Raw genomic sequence first — 24,589 nt, 5'->3', positions numbered from 1 at the left:
TAAGAAGTGACACAGGGTAGTATAATACATGTTTGTTTATATATATATATATATATATATATATATATATATATATATATATATATATGTATATTTGTACACACACACTACTTTGAAAAAAATTAGACTGTGGGTGTATATTTCTGCATCAAAAAGTAACTATTAATATGAAATGGATAATATGGGTGACTTTGCCAGTGTTTATATCTGTTTTGGATATGATTCAGGTGTATTGACCCAGGGTCATATCTATAACATGCAGGACACCGACCATGTACTGCTTTTGTTAGTGTAAACTTCCTCATTATGTTAAATCTTGAGTATTGACAGTGAGAAAAAACTATTAATGTTTGTTACAGGTGCAGAATGCTGCGATCAGTGGAAAGACAGGGCTTGCGTGTACAGACGAGCAGCGCAGGTGGAATGCAGGGACAGCAAAGAACCTTGAACCTAAACGTCTAAGCCAGATAAACTTCAGACATCACAGGACAGAGCAGCAGTACGATGTGAACTCCCGGACTGCAGTGACACAATTTCTCCCTAACACACCATATCACCTTACACATCAAGACTTTATTGACAGTGTTAGCAAAGCACCAGTGAAGCCACTTTTCCTCCTCAGGAAAACACATTAATTGGAAAGTGTTACAATGCCTCGCCGTCTGCAGGTCCTTACCGCAACAGTAAGGCAAGGCAAGGCAAGTTTATTTGTATAGCACAATTCAACAACAAGGTGATTCAGAGTGCTTTACAGAGACATTAGAAACAAGAACAAATAAAAAGCATGATTTAAAATACGGTACAGTTGATGAGCAATTTTTTCAGCCACACCAAGCACACAGTTACAAACTAAGCTGTAATCCATGCAGGGCATTCTACCAGGCATACATTAGAGTTTCTGTCACGATCTGAGGGGACAGACCGTGCGGGGGTGTGTGTGGTGGACCCAGATGCAAACACAAGAGAGTGGACCGGAGTAAACTTCAACTGAAAGCGAGCCTTTATTGTGGCTGATGACAGGTCTCAACACAAAGCAGAAACACCGTGACTAAACTGAACCTAAACTAAACTGGGAAACAGGTACTGATAAACCATGACAATGTTGTACAGACTGACCGGGAGGACATGGAGGGTAGGAACACAGACGACGCGACGCAGACTACATGAAACACAGAGACTAAATACACATGAGGGATGATCAGGGGAAGTGGCCACACATGGGATCACAGCTGACACACATGAACCTAACGACAGGACAGGAGGGTGCAACTGAATACACTGACATGAATACAGATTTACAAAGTAAAACAGGAAACATGGAAATTAGACATGACAAGAACTAAACATCACCACGCAGACATGACTCACGACCCAGGGAAACTTAGTACAGGGGAGATGACATAACACACCAGCCCACAGTTCATGAGTTCAGGCGGCCGACCCGGGGGTTGGCAACCCAACAGGCCACGCCATCCCCCATCAGGAGGCCGGCCATGCGGGAGGCAGCGGCGGTGCAGTTCAGGAGGCCACCCCCGAGTCTGTGGGCACAAGAGTTCAAGGGTCACACGGTCGGGGGGCCGACCAGGCGGGCGCCACAGGTGACAGAGCCGGTCAGGAGGCCAGCCGTGCGGAAGGCAACGGCGGCGACGAAGGGGACGACGGAGCAGTTCAGGGGGCCAGCCGCGCGGAAGGCAGCGGCGGCTCTCCAGTGTCAGGCGTACTGGCCGAGGCCCGGTGGGCACAGGACCAGTCGAGGCAGGACCAGGCGGTGGCGTGGCAGCCACAGGCGACGGAGCCGGACCAGGCGACGGCGAAGCAGGAGCTGAGGCTGGACCAGGCGACGGCGAAGCAGGGGCTGAAGCCGGACCAGGCGAAGCAGGGGCTGAAGCCGGACCAGGCGAAGCAGAAGCAGAAGCCGAAGTTTCTGTTTTTTCTGAAACCATCTGAAAGAAAAACTATTTTTCTTGCTTTATGTAGTGTGGAAGTTTTTAATGTTTCTTTCATCTGTGATGTTCTTGAATGTGTTCACATGAAGATGGTACAGGTGATTACCTGAAGAGCTACTTAACCCGGCGCTGACGGATGCTCCACGCCAGTCCGTTAATCACCTCTCTGTGGTAACTAGACTCCCGCGAAGGCATTGCATTAATATCTTGTTGGAGCTTCGTTAAATCTGCCTACTTGTGTCTAGGTTTCGATCCGGCGTTCAGCGTCTGCCACCTGCCTTTCCTCCTGCTCAATTAGATCACCCGGTGCATCATCTGGCCCATTCACTACCTCCACGGATTTCCTTCTCACGGAGTTCCCTCCCGAGCTCCCATGGTCCCGCTCTAATCGTAAGCCAACTAGTCTAACTCAGTTTTGATGTGTTTCTCCCGCTTCCCGGCTCCCTAGTAATCTTCTCCCCTTTCTGTTGCAGCCTCCCACGGTCCCGATTCCGGCTTCCTCACGTCATTGTTTCCCCGGGTTTTTTTAGTTCCTCGTTTTGCTCCTCTGGTTTTCCCGGGTCGCCTTTTGTTGTTATAATAAAGTGTCATTTTCTGCTAGCGCTTGAGTCTGCGTTTGGACCCTTTTGTGCACGTGCGCCGCGGCGCATGACACTGACAGTCTTGCAGTGAAACAGGGGCCCGCATGCAATTCTCCACTTTGGCCACTGTATTGTTGGGTGTTCAGAGACAAAGACTTTAAGCTGATTTGAGGTTGATTTTTTCTTTTCTCCACTTGATGGCAGCAAATATTTGCTCAACACTGACCCACCTCCATGACTGCTCTGTTGCTACCACAGACTGAAGATGTGTACTGTGAGGATGGTGTTGGTGCACTGCTAACTTTAAAAGATTTTCATCTTTCTGGAGTCAGTGCAGAGTTTCAAGTTTACTAACACTTCAGTAAATGCTTCAGTTTTTTCTTCTTGAAGAGATTTTAAAAAAATTAAAACAGAGAAAACTAACTTTATTTGGCATGATTACTGATAAAGATCAAGAAAAGTTAGAGAGGACAGGGAATGAACTCTAAATCTAGGGATTATTAGACACCACCAGAAGGCAGCAGGTTCTGTAGCAGGAGTAACTGTATTGTAAGTGTAAGTGTAAGTGTAAGTGTTTTAAAATGTGAAAGTATAGGCAAACTTTTAACATCTCTAAAACCTTCTCCTTCTCTTGGCATGAGCTTGCTTGGGGTCAAGGGTTTTTCCAGGTCCAGGATAAAAGAAGTTTCATGAAAAGGAGACAAGTTTTAGATCCAAATCCAAAGTGACTGCTGATAATGGTGAGAGAGAATTGACAGGTGAGTTTGAGCTTACTTTGAACATCCATAGGGGAAGTGTTGCAAAGGGGAGGAACAGGGCACAAGCTGACAGTCCAGGGCAGTGTTACTGTTGAAGGGTGAGAAGGCAGGTGGATCGGCTGAAGTAAGTGATCCATGTTCGGCTTGCTTATCTTTACAATGAGGATAGACGGCAAGATTCTCTTCAGCCATCAGGAGGAAACTGGGAACAAGATGCTGCATCCACAGAAGTAGTTATATGTTACAAATAAAGTTCAGATGTTACTCATTTTATTGACTGATTGATTGACTGATAATATTTTATTTATCTCGAGGGAATTTGTTTTAAAGATGATCTGGAGTCTTTAGAGGATGATTTAAAAATATAGTCAATATGTGTGAAATAGACAATAGACAGTTACAATTGGTCAGAATTAGATGATGAATCTTTACATTAATTAACTATAAAATAAAAAGCTATGCCAGTTTCTAGCTTTGCTTAACATTGTATAGAAAAGACCTGATGACACAAAATCTTTAAGTGTAAAAGTTAAACTCATCTAAAGTCTGAGGGCTCAAGGCTGGCAAGAAACACAGTCGACTGAATCCCAAAACAGCTGAAAGCCTGTGGTTATAACAATAAACATAGCAGGTTTTTTTGTTTGTTTTATTTAACAAGCTGAGCAGCTGATAAAACCCCACAAAGGTTAAAAAAAATCACAGCTTGTTCTCTACAACTACTTTTCTTTCCTTATTTGTTTGAGGACTTCTCCAAAATGTATGTTGATCACCAGAGATGGGCAGTAACGCGTTACGCGTTACTGTAATCCGATTACTTTTTTCAAGTAACTAGTAAAGTAAGGGATTACTATTGCAAAAACGGTAATTAGATTACCGTTACTTTCCCGTAGGAACGCTGCGTTACTGCGTTACTAAAACCGTGATTTTTTTGCGAGAATGTCTCATGACAGTGACGTAAGCGAGTGCGACGTTCGTGACAACAGCTGTGTGCAGATCAACAGTGGATCATATATCGAGTGCGGGAGAGAGTATGAGCGTGCAGCGTTTAAAGCGTGGAAGTACTGACCTTACTTTGAGTTTGATTCCATAAAAAGTGACAAAAACATTAGCGTCCATTAGCATTGTGCGTGGGAAGAAAACATCTTTTTACAGCGAAAAAAAACCCCTAAACTTCCAAGCAAGCTCCGAGTGCGCAACGACGTAATGGGAAACTCACAGAGAAACTGCCGTATCCTTCCACTGACCGCTGCGGCACACCTGCACCAGGGTAAACCTCCGCCTACCCAACTCCTGCTGTACAGGTGAAAATAGAGCAACAGGACCGCTAGTCTTTGATTTTATTTATTTTCTGCTGTGTTTTACTTGCATCTATTTGAAAGAGTGAGTGTAAACACAAAAAAAAAAAAAAATTTTATGTGCTGGAATGTGCAGAAAATAGGTTTAAATATTAAACAAATTTCTTCCAGTCAGAGAATGTTGCATATAATTAAAATTTTGCTTGATGCATAAAGTTAAAAGATTAAAATTAATAAAACTATAAAAGTTTTAAAAAGAGACTTTTCCATTTGATTACATTTTGTATGATGGATTATGCAGAAAAAGTAGAATTGGGCTGAAAGATCTATCACTTTATCACCTACTCAGGTTGTAAATCGTGTTTTTAAAAAGTAACTAAGTAACTAAGTAATTAATTACTTTTGAAAATAGTTACTGATTACTTTTTTCAAGTAACTTGACCAACACTGTTGATCACAATTACTAATAGTCTGGTATGATGAGTGTCTTTGGAAGAGAATATCTGCAGGATAATCTACTTGGACGAGGCAGAGAAACTAAACAAACCTGCGCCCATCATGACAAATACATGCTAAATGTGCAAAACTATTAGGTCACATCTCTTAAACTTGGTGTTGGCGTTTTCGGTCGCATTGCCACAGATTCAGAGCACACACCATTCATGCATGATGCTGTAACAGGATGCACCACTGCAATAAATCAGTTCATGAAATTTATTCCAACTAAGATATTCAGAGATCAATCATTAAACCTATTATTGCAAAGTGAAGCATTTAGGAAGCACAGAAATTACATTGAGGTTACAGTGTGTAACAGTACTGACTTAGTGACATGTGACTTAGCACAGAATCTATGAACTGGGAGCTTTGTGGTGCTCCTGTAGGTGTTATTTTCTATCTGAGGTTATACTGAGTGTAGCATGATGTAGACTGTTCTGTTTTTTCCTCCTCTTCAGCCTCAGCATGCACTTATTTGCTTTGTTGGCACAGGAAATGACAGAGCTCATGGGTAGAAATGTTCTGTAAACATTTCATACGTAAGGAACAAGTATAGATCTTCTGATTTTGCTGACGATGCCGTGTGTTATATTTGACTCATGTCAGGAGTCACTCTGTAAGAACTACATTTTTAAGTCTAATTCAAACGGTCAGCAATAATGGGAAAATGTGTGGGTACTAATTTGGCCTGAATGCAGAGTTAACTCTGAGACTATTCTGAGTGCCCAAAAACCCTGTCAGTCCTGTCAAATGTGAAAGAATAACTTAAGAAGTTAATAAAAATCAATTATAGTTTGTTATTCCAACCAAATAAAGACGCTTTCTGAAGCCGTTCTTCAGCAAGACACCAAATGCTGATGTCAGCTGTAACATCTGGATGATGGGAATATGGGTGCATCACATATCTTTACTTCCTTCTTCTTGCAATTTTTTCTTAAAAACACCAGATGCTTATGGGAGAACAGAAAGTTTGCAAAATAATCCTTTTAAGAAAAAATTGTCCTTTCTGGCCTGTAATGTTTACACTGTAAACCAGGTAAAGTGCAAATGTTGTTAAATAGTAACTATCCTCTTAACATAAATCATGTCCGAAGTTTTCTACCCCTTTATATTCAATTTTTTGAAGTTAGTTTTCATATCTAAATAACCTGCACAGACAAAAAAGGCATAAAAGAGACTTTCTCCAGCTGGGCCCACGTCCTCATTTTAGGTTTGACAGTGTTTTAGTGGATAAAGGTGAATGTCACGGACATGAATTGAGCTGCGGTTTGGGGAAGGACTTGAAGGGGACTGGCGGCGGCTCCTGGGCCTGGCAGATCCCCAATGATGGATTTCTGTACTAAATAGAAGTGAAAAAGTTAAAGAATTGAACAGGTGAAGGAGGGGGTCACGTAAATTAGAATGAGCAGATTGTAGAACTGGGGGAACATATACAGATAAGAACCAGAAGAAGCATGTTTGGAGGCATTGTCCCGCTCCTAAAATTCAGATACTTTATCTCCAATAAAATGTAAGATCTTTGAGTTTGTATGCTTGCACGTGGTAAAAATGCAAAACACTAACACTCGAGCCTGAAAGCAAGGACTGACATCAGAATGTCTGCATTCATTTTCCTATTTACAAAACAAAATCTTAAAGCCAGGACTGCAGCATGTCCAGAATATTTGCCAAAGAAGGTTTTGTGAGATAAATGCTACAGAAAAATTAAGAACAGGTTCCCAGTTTGAAAAAGTATTTTATTCATAATTAATTTTAAATAAAAATATTATACTTTAGGTCCTTTAGGTTACATTAAATTTAGATTACGTTAAATAACTGATTTACTAAACTTTTTCTTAACAATTCTACAACAAATGCATTGATGAAATATGTCATGTCATGACTTCCTACTTCTGTGGAACGCCTCATACTTCCACAATCTAAGAACTGTGTGATGAAACGTCGTCTCATTTTGTAAAGTTCCTCTTAAATCACTGTTTAATTTATTTGTAAGAAGAGAGAGGAGGAGGAAACAGAAAAAGCTGAGCCGAATAACTGGAGGAATCACTTCTGCTTTTAAGACCTTAACTATTTCTTCACGCTTCACTCTGGAGAAGAAGGCAGATCAAAGGGGAACAAATCATTTACTCACTGTTCTTCAAGCTTTTTGAAAATGGTAAACTCTAGAAGCCTGTTACTGCTGGTCTGCACAGTCATGGTGGTTGGGGCCATCTCTGGATCAGACGGTAAGATTAAACTTCAGACTCCATGTAAGAGCTTTCAACTGGCTTTTCTCTGTTTAAAATTCACTTTGTAAAATGTCATTTGTGTTCCAAAAAAGATTTGGACATCTGCTGCATAACAGTCAGCAGTAAGAAGATTCAGGAAGTGCATTCGTTTTTTGTTCTTTCAGCTGTAGCCTCGGTGCTGTTTAACAACTAAGAGTGAAGATTGAATACAAAAAACAGAAATCAAACATGGGCTTAGATTATGTGCAAATTGTATAGAAGGCCAGCAAGTACAAATTAATACCCATCCAAGTCAAAGGGAAACACAAACATTAGATGCTGCTTAAAAACCCCCATGGAAATATAGCCCAGTAAGAAGTGACACAGGTACAGATACAGGCCTCTGCTCTTACTGTTTAGCATTCTTGAAGAATATAGTGTCTAGAATGAGGACATAGACTGGTGTAACTAGGTACTTTGTTAATACTTTTATAATGTTTGCAGTAAATTTCTCATTAGTAGAAATACCTACAAGGTGAGGCACAAAATAAACTATTTCATGTCACTTAATGTCTGGTAACGGTTCAAAAGTCAGCTTTTGTTTACTCTTGTTAGCAGTTTTATAACATTTTAAACCCGAGTTTCACTTTGAGTTTCCTTCCTGTGGGCGAAATATATTCAGTTTTAAACTTCTCCTAATCAGCTCGTCGCCAGAAGAGACCGTGCTGTGTTGAAGTCACCCGCCAAGATACGAGCGCTGATGTGGTGGGGGAAACATATCGTCAGCAGGCCGCAACACCACCCTGTGTGAAGGCTATAATGTAAGTCAGCACATGTGTCGTCCTACACACAAACATAAACACATTCAATCTGTATAATTTTCTCTCTTTATTTCCAGTTTCAACACAGAATATGGACAGCTTTGTGCTGATCCAAACGCTCAGTGGGTCAAAGATCGTAAGTTACGCTAAAAGAAACACACACACACACACACACACACACACACACACACACACACACACACACAATAAAAGTATTTGTAGAAACAAACTGAAACTCCTGTTTGTCTCTCTTTCCTGTCCAGTCATTGTGAGGATGACGAGGGTATGAAGTACAAAGTGTGAGGTGAAGCATCGCTGCCTGTCGGGTCATCAGTATCTCCTTATCTCAAACTTTTCTTTGAAATGTTTTTGTTACGTTACTCTGTTAATTCTGTCCACATCGCACTGCAGCAATTTCCTAATGTTGTAAACCTGCTCAACATTTGGCAATAAAAACCCTTTCTGATTCTGATTCTGATTTTATTCTTGATGCTACATCTGAGTCTTGTGTGACTTTAAAGTGACGACTAAGGCTGGACATCAATCTGTGCTTAGACGGACCAACTGAGTTCTTTTTTTTAAGTTTAGTTACATATTTAGTTTCAAATCTTCTTTTATTCTTTATTTTTTGCTTTTATGATTCCATTTATCTGTTTTGCAAAGCTCACTCTGAAAAGTATTTCCAAATAAACTCTGACCACCAGTCATTCAATAATCTTAATAATCTCCCAGAAACCTACAACGCATTTTATTTAAAATTTTTTTTTTTTTTTTTGTCCCGTTTGGATCTATAGCCATCAGAATTGTTGTCTTAAGGCCAAGAAAGATGCCAAGCGGATTTATTTTACCAAGTGGATCATCATGGCCTTGCCATATTGGTCCATTTGATTGACCTTTATTATAATTATGAATTTATTTTATTTTCAGTTGCTACAAACGGGACAGACATGACTGGGGGATAGGACAGGGAGAAAGAATGAAAGAAAGAGAGGGAGGGAAAGAAAGAAAAACAGAGGGGAGAAGAGACGGTGAGAAGGGGGGGAAGAAAGAAAAAAAAAAAAAAACAAAAAAACAAAACACCTGGGTCACCTGTATGGAGAAAAAAAAACAGAAGAGAAAGCAAGCTAGTTTATTGTGATGGTGCTTTTTTTTTTCCTTTTTTTTTCTTATTATGTTGCTCTTTGTTGTTTGCTTTCTATTTTATTTAAAACTTTTAACTAAAACGTGTGCAATCCAAGAAATCAGTACATTTCTTATTTTTATCCATTAATGTCCCTGTGTCGCCTGCAACTTTTAACCCTCTACTACATGACTTTTTAATTTGGGGAAAAAAGTATTTCTCCCTATTTTGGGGGTTGCTTTAGGGTCCCTAATAATATATCATTCATAAAATTGGACAGCAGAGACCTGTTTTCTGTAGGCCTGGGCCACATAAACCAAGCCACAATCAAGCCAGATATGGCATGCCATCACATAGACAGTGCCATCTATGCCAGGCCTGGCCTATATGTGGATGCCAGCACTGCCGACTTGATACCAGATCCTGGCCAGACCTGCTTGCTATGTGGGCACTAACACACACACAGACACAGTTACTTTACCAACTGACCCCTGAGCTCCTAACCGTCACTCCCTAAAAGCTCACTGTCCTCACTTTCTGAGGACAGAAAGTGCACATTCCCTTGGTTTCCTTCCATAAAAGGTATTTACATCCATGTCCTGTAATTATGAGCAGATTGTAAAGGAAAAACATTGACTATGATCATATAAATGCACACATCTCTACACACATATGCAAATGCATTGTATTGTACCGCCTACTGGTGTTGGCCAGAGGGGCCGATGGCGCGATATGGCAGCCTCGCTTCTGTCAGTCTGCCCCAGGGCAGCTGTGGCTACACCTGTAGCTGCCTCCACCAGTGTGTGAATGTGAGAGTGAATGAATAGTGGCATTGTAAAGCGCTATGGGTGCCTTGAAAAGCGCTATATAAATCCAATCCATTATTATTATTATTATTATTGCCTGAAAAAAAAACTGGGTTTGAGACAACGAATGAAAATTAACAGTTTTACTGTATAAATAAATTTAAAAAAGTAGAACATACAATCAAATATGCTTCTTAACATATTCATGCACATACAAGTTTTTTTTAATATACATTTATTTCACTATAAACATGTAAAATAGTGATCCTTATCTTGCCTCCTAATGGAGATGTCTCTCATGTAGTGCAGCTTGCAGAATGCCCCCCCCCCCCAAATAAAAGTCACACCACCTTCAACTCATCATTTTATTGGAAGGAGATGTGCCTGGTAGCATTATTTGAAAGAAAAAAAAATGTGGTTTTTTTTGAAGGGCCAGTGTAAGGCATGAAAATGTGGTTTGTTGCCTCGGGGCAACGTTGTTTCATTTGTCTTTATTTCCTTCATCTGCTACACATTTTCTTAGTTCTGTAGTTACACCAAATATAACTTTGAAGTTTAACCAGCACTATGCAGTTATTTTATGCAAAGGAAAAGGAGCTTTAAAATTATCATCAGCAAATCCACAACAGAACGTGGTGCGATGGCCCAGTTAAAGTGTAAACCTCAACCTGATGGAAACGCTGTGGCCGGACCTAAAGACAGCTCTGCATAAGTGAACGACTCAAAACCTCAATCAGCTAAACTTTTCCTCCACCATGATGTGAGACTTTCTGTAAAAATTATGATTAAAAAATACCAGAACAAAGTCGTTTATAAAATGTCATGAATGTGTGGGACTGATAAACTTTCTATATATATCATCTGTAATGAGGAAGTGGTTTAGTGTGTGTGTGTGTGTGTGTGTGTGTGTGTGTGTGTGTGTGTGTGTGTGTGTGTGTGTGTGTACAGTACAATAAGATGCAAGTTCAGTTTGCTTTTCCACACTGTAGATTTGATTGTTGTTTTTATTAGATTTTAATATTTGAGCAACACCTCAACAGAGCCACAGTCATCCTGGACTGTCCTGCAAGTTCTCCTGGAAACTGGAAACCAGTATTAGAGGTTTTTTCTGCCTCCATGTTGCTTTTTTCAGCCATGTGGATGAGGGGGCCGCATGTTTAGTTTGTAACTACAAGAGAAAAAGAGTCACTGTCAGACAGTCAAAATGGAAAAAAATAATAATAATCAGGAGGTTTAGGCTCATTACTCATGAAAATGCACAAAGTACTGGTATCAATCATCAGGCTCTTGACCATATTTGAGCATCTGTGAACTTTGTGTGAGGCTGTTTCTCAGAAAGCTCTCAGTGAGGTGTTGATAGGTTGAAATACTGAATTCTCAATGATAAGAGGCGGAGGTGTGATATGCCACAACCACGCACACACAAACGCAAAGACCTACAGAAATACGTCAGCAGTTCTGCCTGCAGATGTTCCTACACTTACCAATAAATAACCAAGCATTGGTCAGCGTATAGTTTCAACTTGATCAGTGAGCCAGACCGCCGGTGAAAATGACTGTGAAGATCCTCTCCATCACTCTCCTCCTGCTCTCGGTGTGTGTGTGCTGCCACTCCTCTGAAGGTAACTGTGCTCTTACTTTTATAAAGAAAAATGAGGAAAAAAGAGATCAAATAGATAAATTTATCACAGCAATGAATATTTCCAACAATGGCTGCTGCCTGTTTGTGAATAAGGTTCACTTGTGATATTTTGGTGGTTTATTGGGCAGGACCACTGTGTAAAGACCACAAACCTTTACATCAGTCATATTCTGGTATCTGCTCAGTCTATAAATGGGGCGATCGTGGCTCAAGAGTTGGGAGTTTGCCTTGTAATCGGAAGGTTGCCGGTTCGAGCCCTGGCTTGGACAGTCTTGGTCCTTGGGCAAGACACTTCACCCGTTGCCTACTGATGGTGGTCAGAGGGCCCGGTGGCGCCAGTGTCCGGCAGCCTCGCCTCTGTCAGTGCGCCCCAGGGTAGCTGTGGCTACAATGTAGCTGCCATCACCAATGTGTGTGTGAATGGGTGGATGACTGGATATGTAAAGCGCTTTGGGGTCCTTAGGGACTAGTAAAGCGCTATATAAATACAGGCCATTTACCATTTATAATTGCACATGTGTTTTTCAGCATTTACACTCAACTTCTACCCACAAAGCTCCAGACACCCTGGAAGCTGTTTTCTGGGCTAAGTTTCATTAGTCAGTGATAGCATTTTAAAGGCGTCCTTTATGTCTACATTTAGAAGAAGTCTTGGAGATTTTTATTTTATAAGCACGACATTCACCTGATTTTTGTGTTCAATTGCTGGACTGATTGACAGCCACACCATATCCATTCACGCTATACTGCTTGCCATTAACAATGTTTGTACTATTTATGTTTATCTACATGCAAACTTTTGTTTTCTGTCACTTATGGGGTTATGTCTCACGCTGCGTTGCATGCCAGGCATATGTTGTAAGACACTTAAACTATCATAACTGCCAACTGATTAGTGTAGCACAGTTGGTGCAGTGGTTTCCTTCAAACAAATTCACTCTGTAACTAAATCTCACTGCTTCATTTTAGTTTTTAGCAAAGTCATCATTTCAGTGACTCATTGCATAAGGCATGAAAGCAGAAAATGAGAGAGACACAGAGAGAGTATAAGATAATATCTTGCAGCTACGAGAAAATATTTTTCACCTTTCACTTAATTAACATAATGCCAGAATTGCCCAAAAAGTAATCGAGGGCCTCGAAGTGTTGAGAACATTGATTTGTTAAACTTGTTGATTGATTTGCACAAAAAATGCCTGTGCACTGTAACATAATTTCAGGTCACATTTTGAAAGTCACCTTCTGTTTAGTGATGTAAGGAGCTTCATATTTTAAAACTAGATTTAACTTTTATTTTCCTTCTAATTAGACTTTTCTCAGGTAAGAAAATTCCATTTTTAACCTTTAATCTCTCAGGTACTCGTCGTCGTCATCCTGGAAGGATACCACCATGCTGCCCTGCAGTCACCAAAGGCAATAGGACTGCTGAGGTGGTGGGGGAAACATATCGTGAGCAGGCTGCAAGCGGACGCTGTGTGAAGGCTATAATGTAAGTCCACACATGTTGTCCTACATACAAACATATACAATCTCTATAATTTTCTGTCTTTTATTTCCAGTTTCAACACAGAATATGGACAACTTTGTGCTGATCCAGATGCTCAGTGGGTCAAAGATCGTAAGTCGTGCTAAAAGAAACACACAGAAATAAATGCAAAGTATTTACAGAGAAAAACTGAAGGTGCTGCTTGTCTGTTTTTCCTCTCTAGTCACTGCCAAAATGAAGAAGGCATGAAGTCTGTCTGCTGCATCAGTATTTCCAGTATTACCATCACCATTAAAGGCTTATTCAAACCAGAGCGCTTTCTCAGCCTGACTTAAATTTGTTTTATTCTTTTTTTTTTCTTTTTCTTTTTTTTTGCCATTTGTCGATTAATTTTTCCTGTAACCTGTGGAGCAAATGTGTATTTTATTCATGCTGTTGACTTCATTGTTTTGTAATTGATCATTGGAGGTCAGCTTTTATTTGTCTTTTACTTTTCTTTTTGTTTATTTGTGAATCTCTTTCTGTGCATTTTGTGTTTATGTGAAGAACAATGTGGCTGTGAAAAACAATATAAAAATAAACTTTTGTTTATTGAGCAAATATTTTCCTGCTGTTGTTTCTGTCGCCCACCAGACTCTCACAAAATGCTACACACATCACATAATGTATTCCACAAGTGTTTTAACTGATGATGGTTGCTGAGTATACTGTCCAGTTTTTTAAAAAACTTTATCTTTTACCCAAGTTTTTGTAGCCCATGATGAACATAAGTGGGCCCGAGCAGTGAAACCCAGCAAAACACACACACACACCCACACACACACACACACACACACACACACACACACCCAAGTATACATATATATTAGGGGTGCAACGATACTCATATCGATATTGAACCGTTCGATACAGTGCTTTCGGTTCGGTACGCATATGTATCGATCAATACAACATTTTTAATTTATTTGATCAACTTTCCTTCTGACGATGCTGTCTATGTTGAGCGCTCAGTGGATCTGCGCTCGACAGTGCAGCCTAGGCGGAGTAGTCGAATGCAGATTCACTGAGCGCAGGGCAAGCTAGCTAGGCAGAAGTTAAGCTCTCCTTTCAACACGGGAAATTGGACCTCCCCCACCCTCATTCAGATCTGGCGTTTGGAACTCTTTTGGTTTTCATGTGACGTATGACCCTGAAGGTAAGCGCATCATGGACTAAAGTAAAACAGTATGTTGGATGTGCCACGCAATGCTTAATTGGTGGGAACTACTGTGTTAGCGCAGTTAGCTCGTTAACGTGTTGACGCCGTCCAGCCCAACGCACGGGGCGATTCCCGGTAGCTCGTTAACGGAGATTTGCCGTGTTGTGGCGTTAACGTCATTTCAATGAGATTAACGCTGACAGCACTAGTGGGAACACAACGAATATGACTGCACATTTACGCCGACATCATCCTAGTGCAAAGACAAGTGGAAGCAGACAACAAGCACGCATGCTACAAACTTCACCCGAGTCATTTAGACAGCCGTTAGCACAGGATTCTCCTTATGGGGACCTGATATGTTTAATATGCTGCTGAGAATATAGCCCAGAAGAAGCGGATAGTATAGCTTTTATTTTGGAAAGAGACATTTCTCTGTAATAAACTCTCTTTTCCAAAGATGAGTGATTTCTCGATCAGATAGATTTTTTTTTATTATTACTTTGTTGTTTCAGCAACATTAAATTTAAAAACTGTACTTTTGAGTTAAAATACATATTTATAATTTTAATAAATGACAAATTAAAAAGGCATGAACATTTTTTTTGTATCGAAAAAATATCGACCCGAACCGTGAATTTTGTGTATCGTTGCACCCCTAATATATATAATAAATAAAAACACATGTACGTACACTTTAGGGCTGCCACGATAAGTCGACTAGTCACGATTACGTCGACTATTAAATAAGTAGTAGGATTTAAGATTGTAATAATGGGCTGAAACAGAAGACGGCAGCACTGCATGTCCAGGGATGCCAGCCGCCGTTAAACCCCGAAAAAGAAGAACCAGTTTCCGGTTTCATAGCTGTGTCCAAATTTAGTGGCCGCATCCTTCGGAGGCCGCATTTGTAGCCCAATTATGTTACAGCGACATGGCGAAGCCTGTCCAAATTCGAAGACTCCCCCAAACGCGGTTGAAAAATGTGTTCTTCATTTCCCCAGATTTGAAGGGTGGGTCAGGCGTGTCCTTTGTGGCCCGACATATCTCAGAATTCATAGCACAGCTCAGCTAATTCCAGTTTTCAACAAACCACTTAGTTTTAAGATTACTCGTATTACTCTTTCTTGGTCACAAAATAAACTTTTAACATATTTTCAGGCGAGAATGTAGCTGTGTAAACTTCAAATATCTGTTCGGTTTATCAAGACACCACATATTTGCTCTGACGTTTTCAGAGACGTCTGTTACCCACCAGCTCGATAGCTAGAGGGTTCAAACTCACTAGAGCCGGCGAGAACAGTGAACTCCCAGCACATCATATCCAAACCCACCACGGTTTTTCGCTACTCAGGTTAAACATGATATATAAGTCACCCAGATAGTTTGAAAATATTATTGCTTGGCTTTTTTCAGTGTTTTATTTGTTCCTCAGTAAATTGGTTTGGATGAGATTAAAGTTATAGTTTTTACATAGTTGAACAAATGTCAGACAGAGAACTGATTAAACATAAGTGTGAAATGGTAGAGAATTTACTCCAGGGTCCTGTTATATTTTACATAGAAAGAACAAACTGTCGAGTTTATTAAAACTCCACTGAGACAATCTACAAATTTTATTAAAAAATTAATAAACTATCATTTTGTCTTTATTTTTAGTTAGCACATACCTTAAACACTTCAAGCTGTAAGCTAATGATAGTTATATACAGTTGGATGCAAAAGTTTGGGGAACCATGTTAATAGTCATCGTTTTCCTGTATAAATCGTTGGTTGTTACAATAAAAAATGTCAGTTAAATATATCATATAGGAGACACACAGTGATATTTGAGGAGTGAAATGAAGTTTATTGGATTTACAGAAAGTGTGCAACAATTGTTTAAACAAAATCAGGCAGGTGCATAAATCTGGGCACTGTTGTCATTTTATTGATTCCAAAACCTTTAGAACTAATTATTAAATATAAATTTGCTTGGTAGGCTCAGTGACCCCTGACCTACATACACAGGTGAATTCAATAACGAGAAAGAGTATTTAAGAGGGTCAATTGTAAGTTTCCCTCGTCTTTTAATTTTCTCTGAAGAGTAGCAACATGGGGGTCTCAAAACAACTCTCAAATGACCTGGAGACACCATCATGGTTTAGGGGAAGGATACAGAAAGCTGTCTCAGAGATTTAAGCTGTCTGTTTCCACAGTTAGGAACATATTGAGAAAATAGAAGACCACAGGCTCAGTTCAAGTTAAGGCTCAAAGTGGCAGACCAAGAAAAATCTCGGACAGACAGAAGCGACGAATGGTGAGAACAGTCAGAGTCAACCCACAGACCAGCACCAAAAACCTACAACATCATCTAGCACCAGATGGAGTCGCTGTGCATCGTTCAACCATTCTGCTGTATGCGAGAGTGATGCAGAGGAAGCCTTTCCTCCACCCACAGCACAAACAGAGCCGCTTCAGGTTTGCTAAAGCACATTTGGACAAGCCAGCTTCATTCTGGAATAAGGTGCTGTGGACTGATGAAACTAAAATTGAGTTATTTGGGCATAACAAGGGGCGTTATGCATGGCTGGGGCAGCGGCCATGTGATGTGTGGAAAAGAGAACTCAAATACAGCACTTACTAAGGTGTGAGCGTGGTTTATTATTAAAACAGTACACAAAGTGGGGATGGAAAAACAGAACCTAGGAGAAACTAAACCATAGAACAGCAAACCTGAACACAAAGGGAGGACAGCCTACAGTGGCACTCTCAACATGCGAAGCTGAATACATTGGACTTGCAACCACTACTCAGGAAAGCATGTACTTGACCCAACTGTTAAACGACATGGACAGAAAAAGGTACACATGTACAGTGGGATGCAAAAGTTTGGGCAGCCTTGTCAAATTACTTTTTCATCTTGTTTAAGATGATTAAGACTATATTTTAATTTTCCACATTATCCTAGTTATATTTTGACTTCCATTATCCCAACAGAATAAGGAACCTTTCTGAAGCCTTTCTTTAGTAAAACACTGAATGCTGATGTCAGCATTAACATCTGTGTGATGGGAATATGGCTGCAGCAAACTTCTTTACTTCCCTCTTCTTTCACTTTTTAAAAACACCAGATGCAGAAAGTTAAGAGAAAGTTAGTGATGGTGTTCTTGTAAGAAAAGTTTCTGTTCCTTAATCTTTACACTCTAACATGAACACTTCTCAAAACTCAGAAGCCAAAAATGCTAATATTGTTATGTAGCAGACAAAATGCATATAACAGACTCGACTTAAAATGTAATGCCTTCAAGATTCTGAATGTGGTTTGGTTACATGTCTTCCTGCTATATTTGCATAAAGACAGAAACTAGCAGCATTGAGTAGCGATAGGCCAAAAGTTCAATTTAATGACATGATGACCACTCGTCAGTGAGAATGAGTATCATCAGAAGCCTGTCTGTGCTGCTCTGCACAGTCTTGGTAGTTTTGGCCATGTCTGGATCAGAAGGTAAGATGGAATTTCATATAAACACCATGTAAGGTTTTTCTGGCGGCTCTTCTCTGTTTAAAAATCTTTTTTTGGTTTTTGTTCCAGCAAAGAATGATTTTGTCACGTGCTGCACAACTGTCAGCAATAAGGAGATCACTGAACCAATTTTGGGATACTTGATCCAGAGAGCAAACCGACCCTGTGTCAACGCAGTCGTGTAATTTTTTTATGGCACATTAAAAGCATCAACTGTAGCCCAGGAATGATTTATTACAAACTGTTAATTACTGAAAAATATGATTTTTTTTTTCACATTTAAAATTAATTGTTTAACTTCAACACAACTTATACTGGCTAAATAACTTTAGCCTAAAGATGTAGATGTGATGTTTTTGGTGCTCTTCAGTTAAAGTTCATTTACTTATTGTTAATATTATCTCAAATGAACTGATTAAAGTGTTGCTACCAAGTTCATCGTTCATTTCTCGTTCCTGCAGCTTTCAGACACAGTCCGGTGTTTTCTGCATCAATGGGAGAGCTCCCTGGGTTCGTGCCAAGATTGTTGCATTCGAGTGAGTTTTACATCACCTTCCACTGACTCACATGCTCAGTTCGACTTTTCAAATTTGATCAGTCCTCATATACTGTTATTTTTTGTTGATTTTCTCACAGGAAAGCAAAAGCTCAGCGTACGACTGCGTCTGAGGTCTCCTCATAGAAGATGACTGATGGTGAAACCTTTTCAGGAATGCAGGAAGAAGTAAATACACCAATACTCAAAACATGGTCGAAGAATGTTTCTGCCATGTCTTATTATTTTCAATAAATTATCAGCCTTTATAAATGAAGATACTGATATATCAGCAAAAGGTTAATATCAGCCAATAATACTGGCCTGCAGAGAAATCGCTTGTAATATATGAGATCTGTAGAACTGTAATAAGATTAACTCTTATGCCCTAATTGGGCATTATTGTACTTTTTTTTCAACTTAAAAAAATAAAATTGGTGATCAATTTGGGCAATAAATTTTCTTTTAAGTAAGTTTTTGTCTTTTACTCTTACTTGTCATCCATACTCTCTCGATACTATATATTACATGGAAAATATCTGGGTTTTTGTGAGTTTTTAAAAACAAATAATTAATAATTCAACTGTTTAAAATCCTGAAAATAATTTAATGTTTGATCATTTTGAAAAGGGCTCGAGATGATTAAGTCATTTATGAAAAAAAGAAGCAAAAAACAATATTGTTGTAGGAGGAGGGCACAAGAGCTCAGCACGTGATACTGACTGGAAGCAACACAGCTGCTGTTGACAAAGCAGCAGAGTCAGATATGAATGTGTATTAAATTCATCGTGTAAATATACCAGATTTATCCACATACGCTAGTTTTCATCATATCTTCATGATCTCCAGTAATGTTACACCACGGTGCTTTCATTTGAACCCCAAGTGTCACCGTCTTTGAAAAATTACAGAGTATAATGCAGCTATTTTGCAAAAATAAATAATTACATAAAGACTTTCAAACGGGTACCCTGTTTTTCCCTTCGTAACAACCGAACTATTGTACAAATAGAGATAATATAATTATCTGAGAAACAATTGTCAATAAGCAGAGAAGTTATTTAAATATTAATGCAAGACATGGAAGCAGGTGTTGTTGTTCCTAAATTAGGAACAATATTTTAAAATTACTTCACAATTCTTCTTGCACTTCATATTGTTACAAACTATCAGAATATAAAGAAAGTCAGAAAATGGACAACCTCAGCTTATAAAACTATTTTTTTTTAACCACAAACCACTGGATCAATTTCAAGGGTTTTGCACTTGATTTTTATTTTATCATAAAACACTGCAGAGATGCAAAGAAATAATCATTATAACAGTGTGCAAATGCTCCACGTTATACTGTGTGTCAGAGCTATAGACGTCTCTGAAGCGACACCCTGTCATCCATTCATCCAAGAGATGTAACCAAGCTAAAAGACACTGCCTCTATTAGTTAATTATTAGATAATCATTTTTGAAAAATAATCTTTAACATCAGATTAATTTCAGATTTTTAATGTCAGATTTTACACGGTCAGGTGTAGCAGAGTTTAACTCGGAAACTTAAACTTTAATTCAAAATTTCTTTTAAATAAATTTCAAATGATCATGATAAAGGGAATGTGTGCAGTTTTGGTGCTCGGTGCTGAACAGCGTGGCTGACTCTTTGTATCTGCTATTGCTTCACAGTCCGAGTCCAAACAGGTAATGAGCCATTGCAAGCTGACCAATTATGGAGTCCACCGCCAGCTCACGCTTTTTTGAGGTTATGTCAAAAGGTTTCTTGTTTAGGCAGTCTGTGTCAATGGGCTCAGTCAGTAGTCACGTTGTCTTATTACAATGAACACATGCAGTGTAGTTTATTTTGAGTTAATCCAGCCTTCTGCCTGCAAGAAATCTTTAGTGCAGTATGTAATCTGCTTCTGAAAATGGCTCCCAGCAAGAAGAATTTCTTCTTTCAGCTCTAATCCGTGAAAAAAAGACAAAAAAAAACTTGGTTGGTCTGTTCATTGTCACCGCTCTGGTGTCAGGTGTACATGATTGGAGATTTGGGGTTGGGTTCTCTGCTCATTCATCACTGCAGATTTTAGTTAGATTTGTTTGTCCCTGGGAACTGTGGGAACCGTAAATTACATTTTGGACGTAAACAAAAAGAAGAGCTTGAAGGGGTGTGAAGAAAAACAGATTTTAAACTTCTTCTTTTTTCTTTTTTTTAACTGGACTCTGGTGCCATCCTGTGGCTGCTATGAAACAAAAGTGAAGTAATGAAAATAAAAAGTGTTCTCAGATTAAGTCTGTTCTCTGTGGCATGTTTTTTTTAATGGTTTCTACAGTGTGAGTTAATGAAAGGAGGATGTTGAAGCAGCTTCGCCTTTACATAAGCTGCTAATTGGAGCCAAACATTATCCCTGTGACAGTCCAGGTTTGTGGTGGTAAAAACTCTGAAAACTAAAGAATTTTTAAGGCAGTCCTTCTACATAATCCTATAACTCTGTGTGCTAATCCAGTCTTTCCCAAACTTAGAAATGTATTTAATCACAACTGAGTATGAATTCTGCTTGTGTGAAGTCTTCTGGTAGCTTGCTTGTCACTGAGGTGCTTTAATCTTGCCTTTTTATACCTCAGTCAGTCATAGATCAGGTACAGGGAGTGGACTGAAAATGAGTGAAAAAGCAGCCAGTGTCCATCTCCAGCTGGTGCAGAGAGCAACATATCACACGTATTCCTGCTGCCCTTCACTGTTTTCAGTGAAATTCAGAGGCCACTTTAAAATCCTGTTATTATCATCAAAGCTCTGCATCAGGGGTGGGCAACTCCAGGCCTCAAGGGCCGGTGTCCTGCAGGTTTTAGATGTGTCCTTGATCCAACACAGCTGATTAAATGACTTCATTAACCTGTCTTGAAGTTTTCCAAGACAGGTTAATGAAGCCTGGTAATGAACTGCTCATTTGATTCAGGTGTGTTGACCCAGGGTGAGATCTAAAACCTGCAGGACACCAGCCCTTAAGGCCTGGAGTTCCCCGGGGTGAGGATGTAAGCAGGGGCTGCTTACATGGACAGGACCCTGCTTATATCAGACCTTCTGAGCAGGCCTTTCTCATCCTCCCCATATGGAAAAGATATATATAAATCTTATAAAGTTTTTATCTGTCTTGTATGAAACTTGTATGAAAAGCATACAAGAGTGAAAACACATATAAGATCCCTTGAAAAATTATATTATGAAACTTGTATGTTTTGTATACTTACTAAAAAAATATATGAAAGTAATGAGAAAGTGTCCACTTTCATGAGTAAATCATATATGTTTTTACTATTTCTTTTCCATATGGGCTATGGTCTCCCAACTGTTCCTCACTCTGACTTTAAAACCAGAGACAATCCTATTTTTGAGGTTGCTGAGAAAAATCACTTGAACAACCTCTAAAACCTGTACAACCCATAAAAACAACCTATAAAAACTCAGCCAGGCTGATGTTTGACAGGTTAGCTTTCCCTTAATCTTCTCCCCTTTATTTTGAGCCATAGATTGCATCTATTTGCATGTATCGAAGTGTCTTTGTGAAAATGATTATGTGTCTATAACTTATCTTTAATGTGTGGCTTTTATTCAAATTTAGATGCACTTTGTAACTCTGTCTTTTAAAAGGCGCCGCAAAGACCTCGTGAAAACCTGGAAAAATGTTGCTCAAGACCACTTTAGCAAAATTACAAGAAAGTTTGACTTTTTAGGAGTAAAATATAAAGAAAAGGGGAGTGACTCACCGTCTTTGATCTAAATGTACAATATAAAACCCAGCAATTCATTTTTGACCCCAGTCAGGACATAAGTCTGAGACCTCTGCGTTAACCACCATTAATGCAATCTACATGACTCGTTCTGCACTGTCGAGGGGACATCCTGCCTTTTCTATTGATGACAGGTTTGTGGGGGCTGAGCTAATACAGCTAACATTGATTTAGTAGGATTTCAGAAATGCACAGTTACTTTTATTCCTTTGTAGTGGGCAGCAGGACACATTTTCAGATTTTGAGCCGTACTTCGGGAAGCAGGAGGCAGGATGAGGCAGAACCGTGGAAGGGGAGTCAGTCTTACTGCTGTCGTGGGATGAGGTGGAGGAAGGACAGACATCAGAGCAGGAAGCTGAAAGCTCAGTGTGGTTCCTCAGCTTTTGAGGAACCACACAAACACACACACACACACACACACAAAGCTGCCAATGAAAGATGATTCCAGGCTGGTGTCCTGTATTGCGGTCAAAACCAAATCCCAGAGCTTCGGAGCCCGAGCTTACGTAATGCTTCTTATCCAAGATGGACTTTGGGTATCGTCACTTTGCCCGTACTCAGGCTCTTCAAAGCCAGCATGTCCTCCACTGAACTTTCACCTTCTTGCTCGCATGTCTGGCCCCTCCTCCTCATCATCTCTCGACAGCTCGAGTTTTAACTTCACTTCCAAATTCTGCGTGAACTCCTTTCTGTCTCACTCAGCCATCTAATCATATTTATGACAGATGTGCCCACTTCATGGGACAGAAGATAATGAATAAATAACAAATTTGAAAAAGAAATGATCCAGCATGTTTCTTTGGGGGAAAAAATCTGAATGTAAAAACAATTTTTTTTCTGTGTCTCAGGACATAAAAGATCTGACCCTGACAAGGATCTTTTTCCTTTTTTGTGCTTTTTAACATTTAATAATGCAGTATTTTAATTCAATGTATTTTTCTTTTCTTTTCTTTAAATTTACAAATAACATCTTGCACCTGAAGTACCTTCAGTGACCACCAGGGGACGGCAGCTCACATAAACACGAGTTTAAACAATTGCTCAAATTATTCCTCAGCAACTATTCGGCTTGCAGATTTATTGTTTGCATAACTGTTTTCGGAAAGATTGTTTAGTATTAATTTTTAAATAATTTTTCTTCCCAAATTATGTTTAGATTCTTCTATCCCTTGTATATTTTTGGGTTTTATATTGTCAATTGAACTTCCAATAGTTACCAGCATCATTGTCTCTCTGTGCTCATGTTGGCAACTTGAGCTCCAAGGTGGATGCCTTTTGATTTAAACCCCTTAAACATTTCTTATTTCCTTTAAAATCTAATTAAAAAAACATTTTAGAGCTGAGGAATTAGGAAATCCTAAGTTAAAGTTGAAGCTTAACTTTACTCATGTCCTAGTTTGTGTATGTGTCTGTATTTGTATCACCACATACCTGATTCGAGGTTCACGTCTTCAGCTTGACTGCAGGTAAGATGAGAGGAACAGTGACTGGAGGATGAAAAGAGGGCGGGTAGCACAGATGGAAAAGCAGATGGGAGTTTCTCAGGGGAACAAAAAGAAAAGATCATGTGAAGCGAAGGGGCTCCTTTCATCCTTGTATCTTAAATTAAGTTTTAGCCCAGTAGAGTGAGCACATTCCCCCTGTTTCACCCAGCAGTCCCCAAACAGCTGTTTAAAGGTTCAGGTTGAGACTTTGGTGAGGATAAAGTTAGGCAGGGCTGTGTAGTAACTGCAGAGCATATCAGTGAGGGTCCTCACATGTGAGGATGTGTGATATGTATCGGTACATGACACAGGTTCAAAGTTAGGCAGGGCTGAGCTGTTATAATTTTTCGTAATTAAGATTTATTTGATGACTTGGCACAAAATCAAGAATAAAAAAAAAAGCATATTGTGCTTTTACACTATCTTCCATTCCTTCTGCACAAAGATGCAGAGACCGATGATGGTGCTGGACGATGCCCTTCAACAGCCATGCTAAAGCCCACATCCTGGTATGTCCTCCACACTCTTGAGACTGTGACATCCTGGACAAGCTGGACTGTCTGTGCAATGTCAATGAGCTGCAGCTAGCGTCTCCTGTTACTAATACTAACAACAGTAGCAAAAAAGGAAAACTAGAGACGTATCAGTCGGGAGGGATGAGGAGGGAGCAATAGTCTGTGGTCACTGCCTCCTAAATCATTTTCTTTTTGGGGGGTTTGGCTGTTGTCCTGTTGCATCTGTTGTTACTTTCACTTTCAGCAAAGCAGCTGAACTGGCTTTGCAGTGGTTTATGTTTCCTAAGTGAACAGACTGATCTCCCTGAGGTTTAACTGACTTTGGTTATGCCATAATAATTGAGTGTTCCTTTCTTTCTTTCTTTTTTTGGAGCTGTATTTTTTAAGGCTTTCATGAGACATCTGAACCTACCAG

The 24,589-nt window shown here is 39.6% G+C and overlaps 1 protein-coding gene and 1 long non-coding RNA gene across 2 annotated transcripts; both read left to right on the top strand.

Annotated features, from left to right (window-relative positions):
- Positions 1 to 7,132: 7,132 nt before the first annotated feature.
- LOC146567008 (C-C motif chemokine 12-like) lies at positions 7,133 to 8,578 on the top strand. Its single transcript, XM_085285909.1, has 4 exons — positions 7,133 to 7,303; positions 7,989 to 8,106; positions 8,184 to 8,242; positions 8,370 to 8,578. The coding sequence occupies exons 1-4, from the start codon at positions 7,231 to 7,233 to the stop codon at positions 8,393 to 8,395; spliced, it is 276 nt and encodes a 91-aa protein (XP_085142035.1). The 5' UTR covers positions 7,133 to 7,230; the 3' UTR covers positions 8,396 to 8,578.
- Positions 8,579 to 11,517: 2,939 nt separating this feature from the next.
- Positions 11,518 to 13,855, top strand: LOC146567007 (uncharacterized). The gene is made up of 4 exons (XR_014893753.1): positions 11,518 to 11,654; positions 13,031 to 13,163; positions 13,234 to 13,292; positions 13,384 to 13,855. It is a non-coding gene; the product is annotated as an uncharacterized LOC146567007 (long non-coding RNA).
- The last annotated feature ends 10,734 nt before the right edge of the window (positions 13,856 to 24,589 follow it).

The sequence above is a fragment of the Mchenga conophoros genome, linkage group LG9, assembly GCF_057382185.1.
Source record: "Mchenga conophoros isolate Kocher_MC1m ecotype Shallow Benthic linkage group LG9, M_conophoros_male_GT1.1, whole genome shotgun sequence".
Taxonomy (NCBI): Eukaryota; Metazoa; Chordata; class Actinopteri; order Cichliformes; family Cichlidae; genus Mchenga; species Mchenga conophoros.
This window is presented reverse-complemented; position numbering and strand designations above follow the sequence as displayed.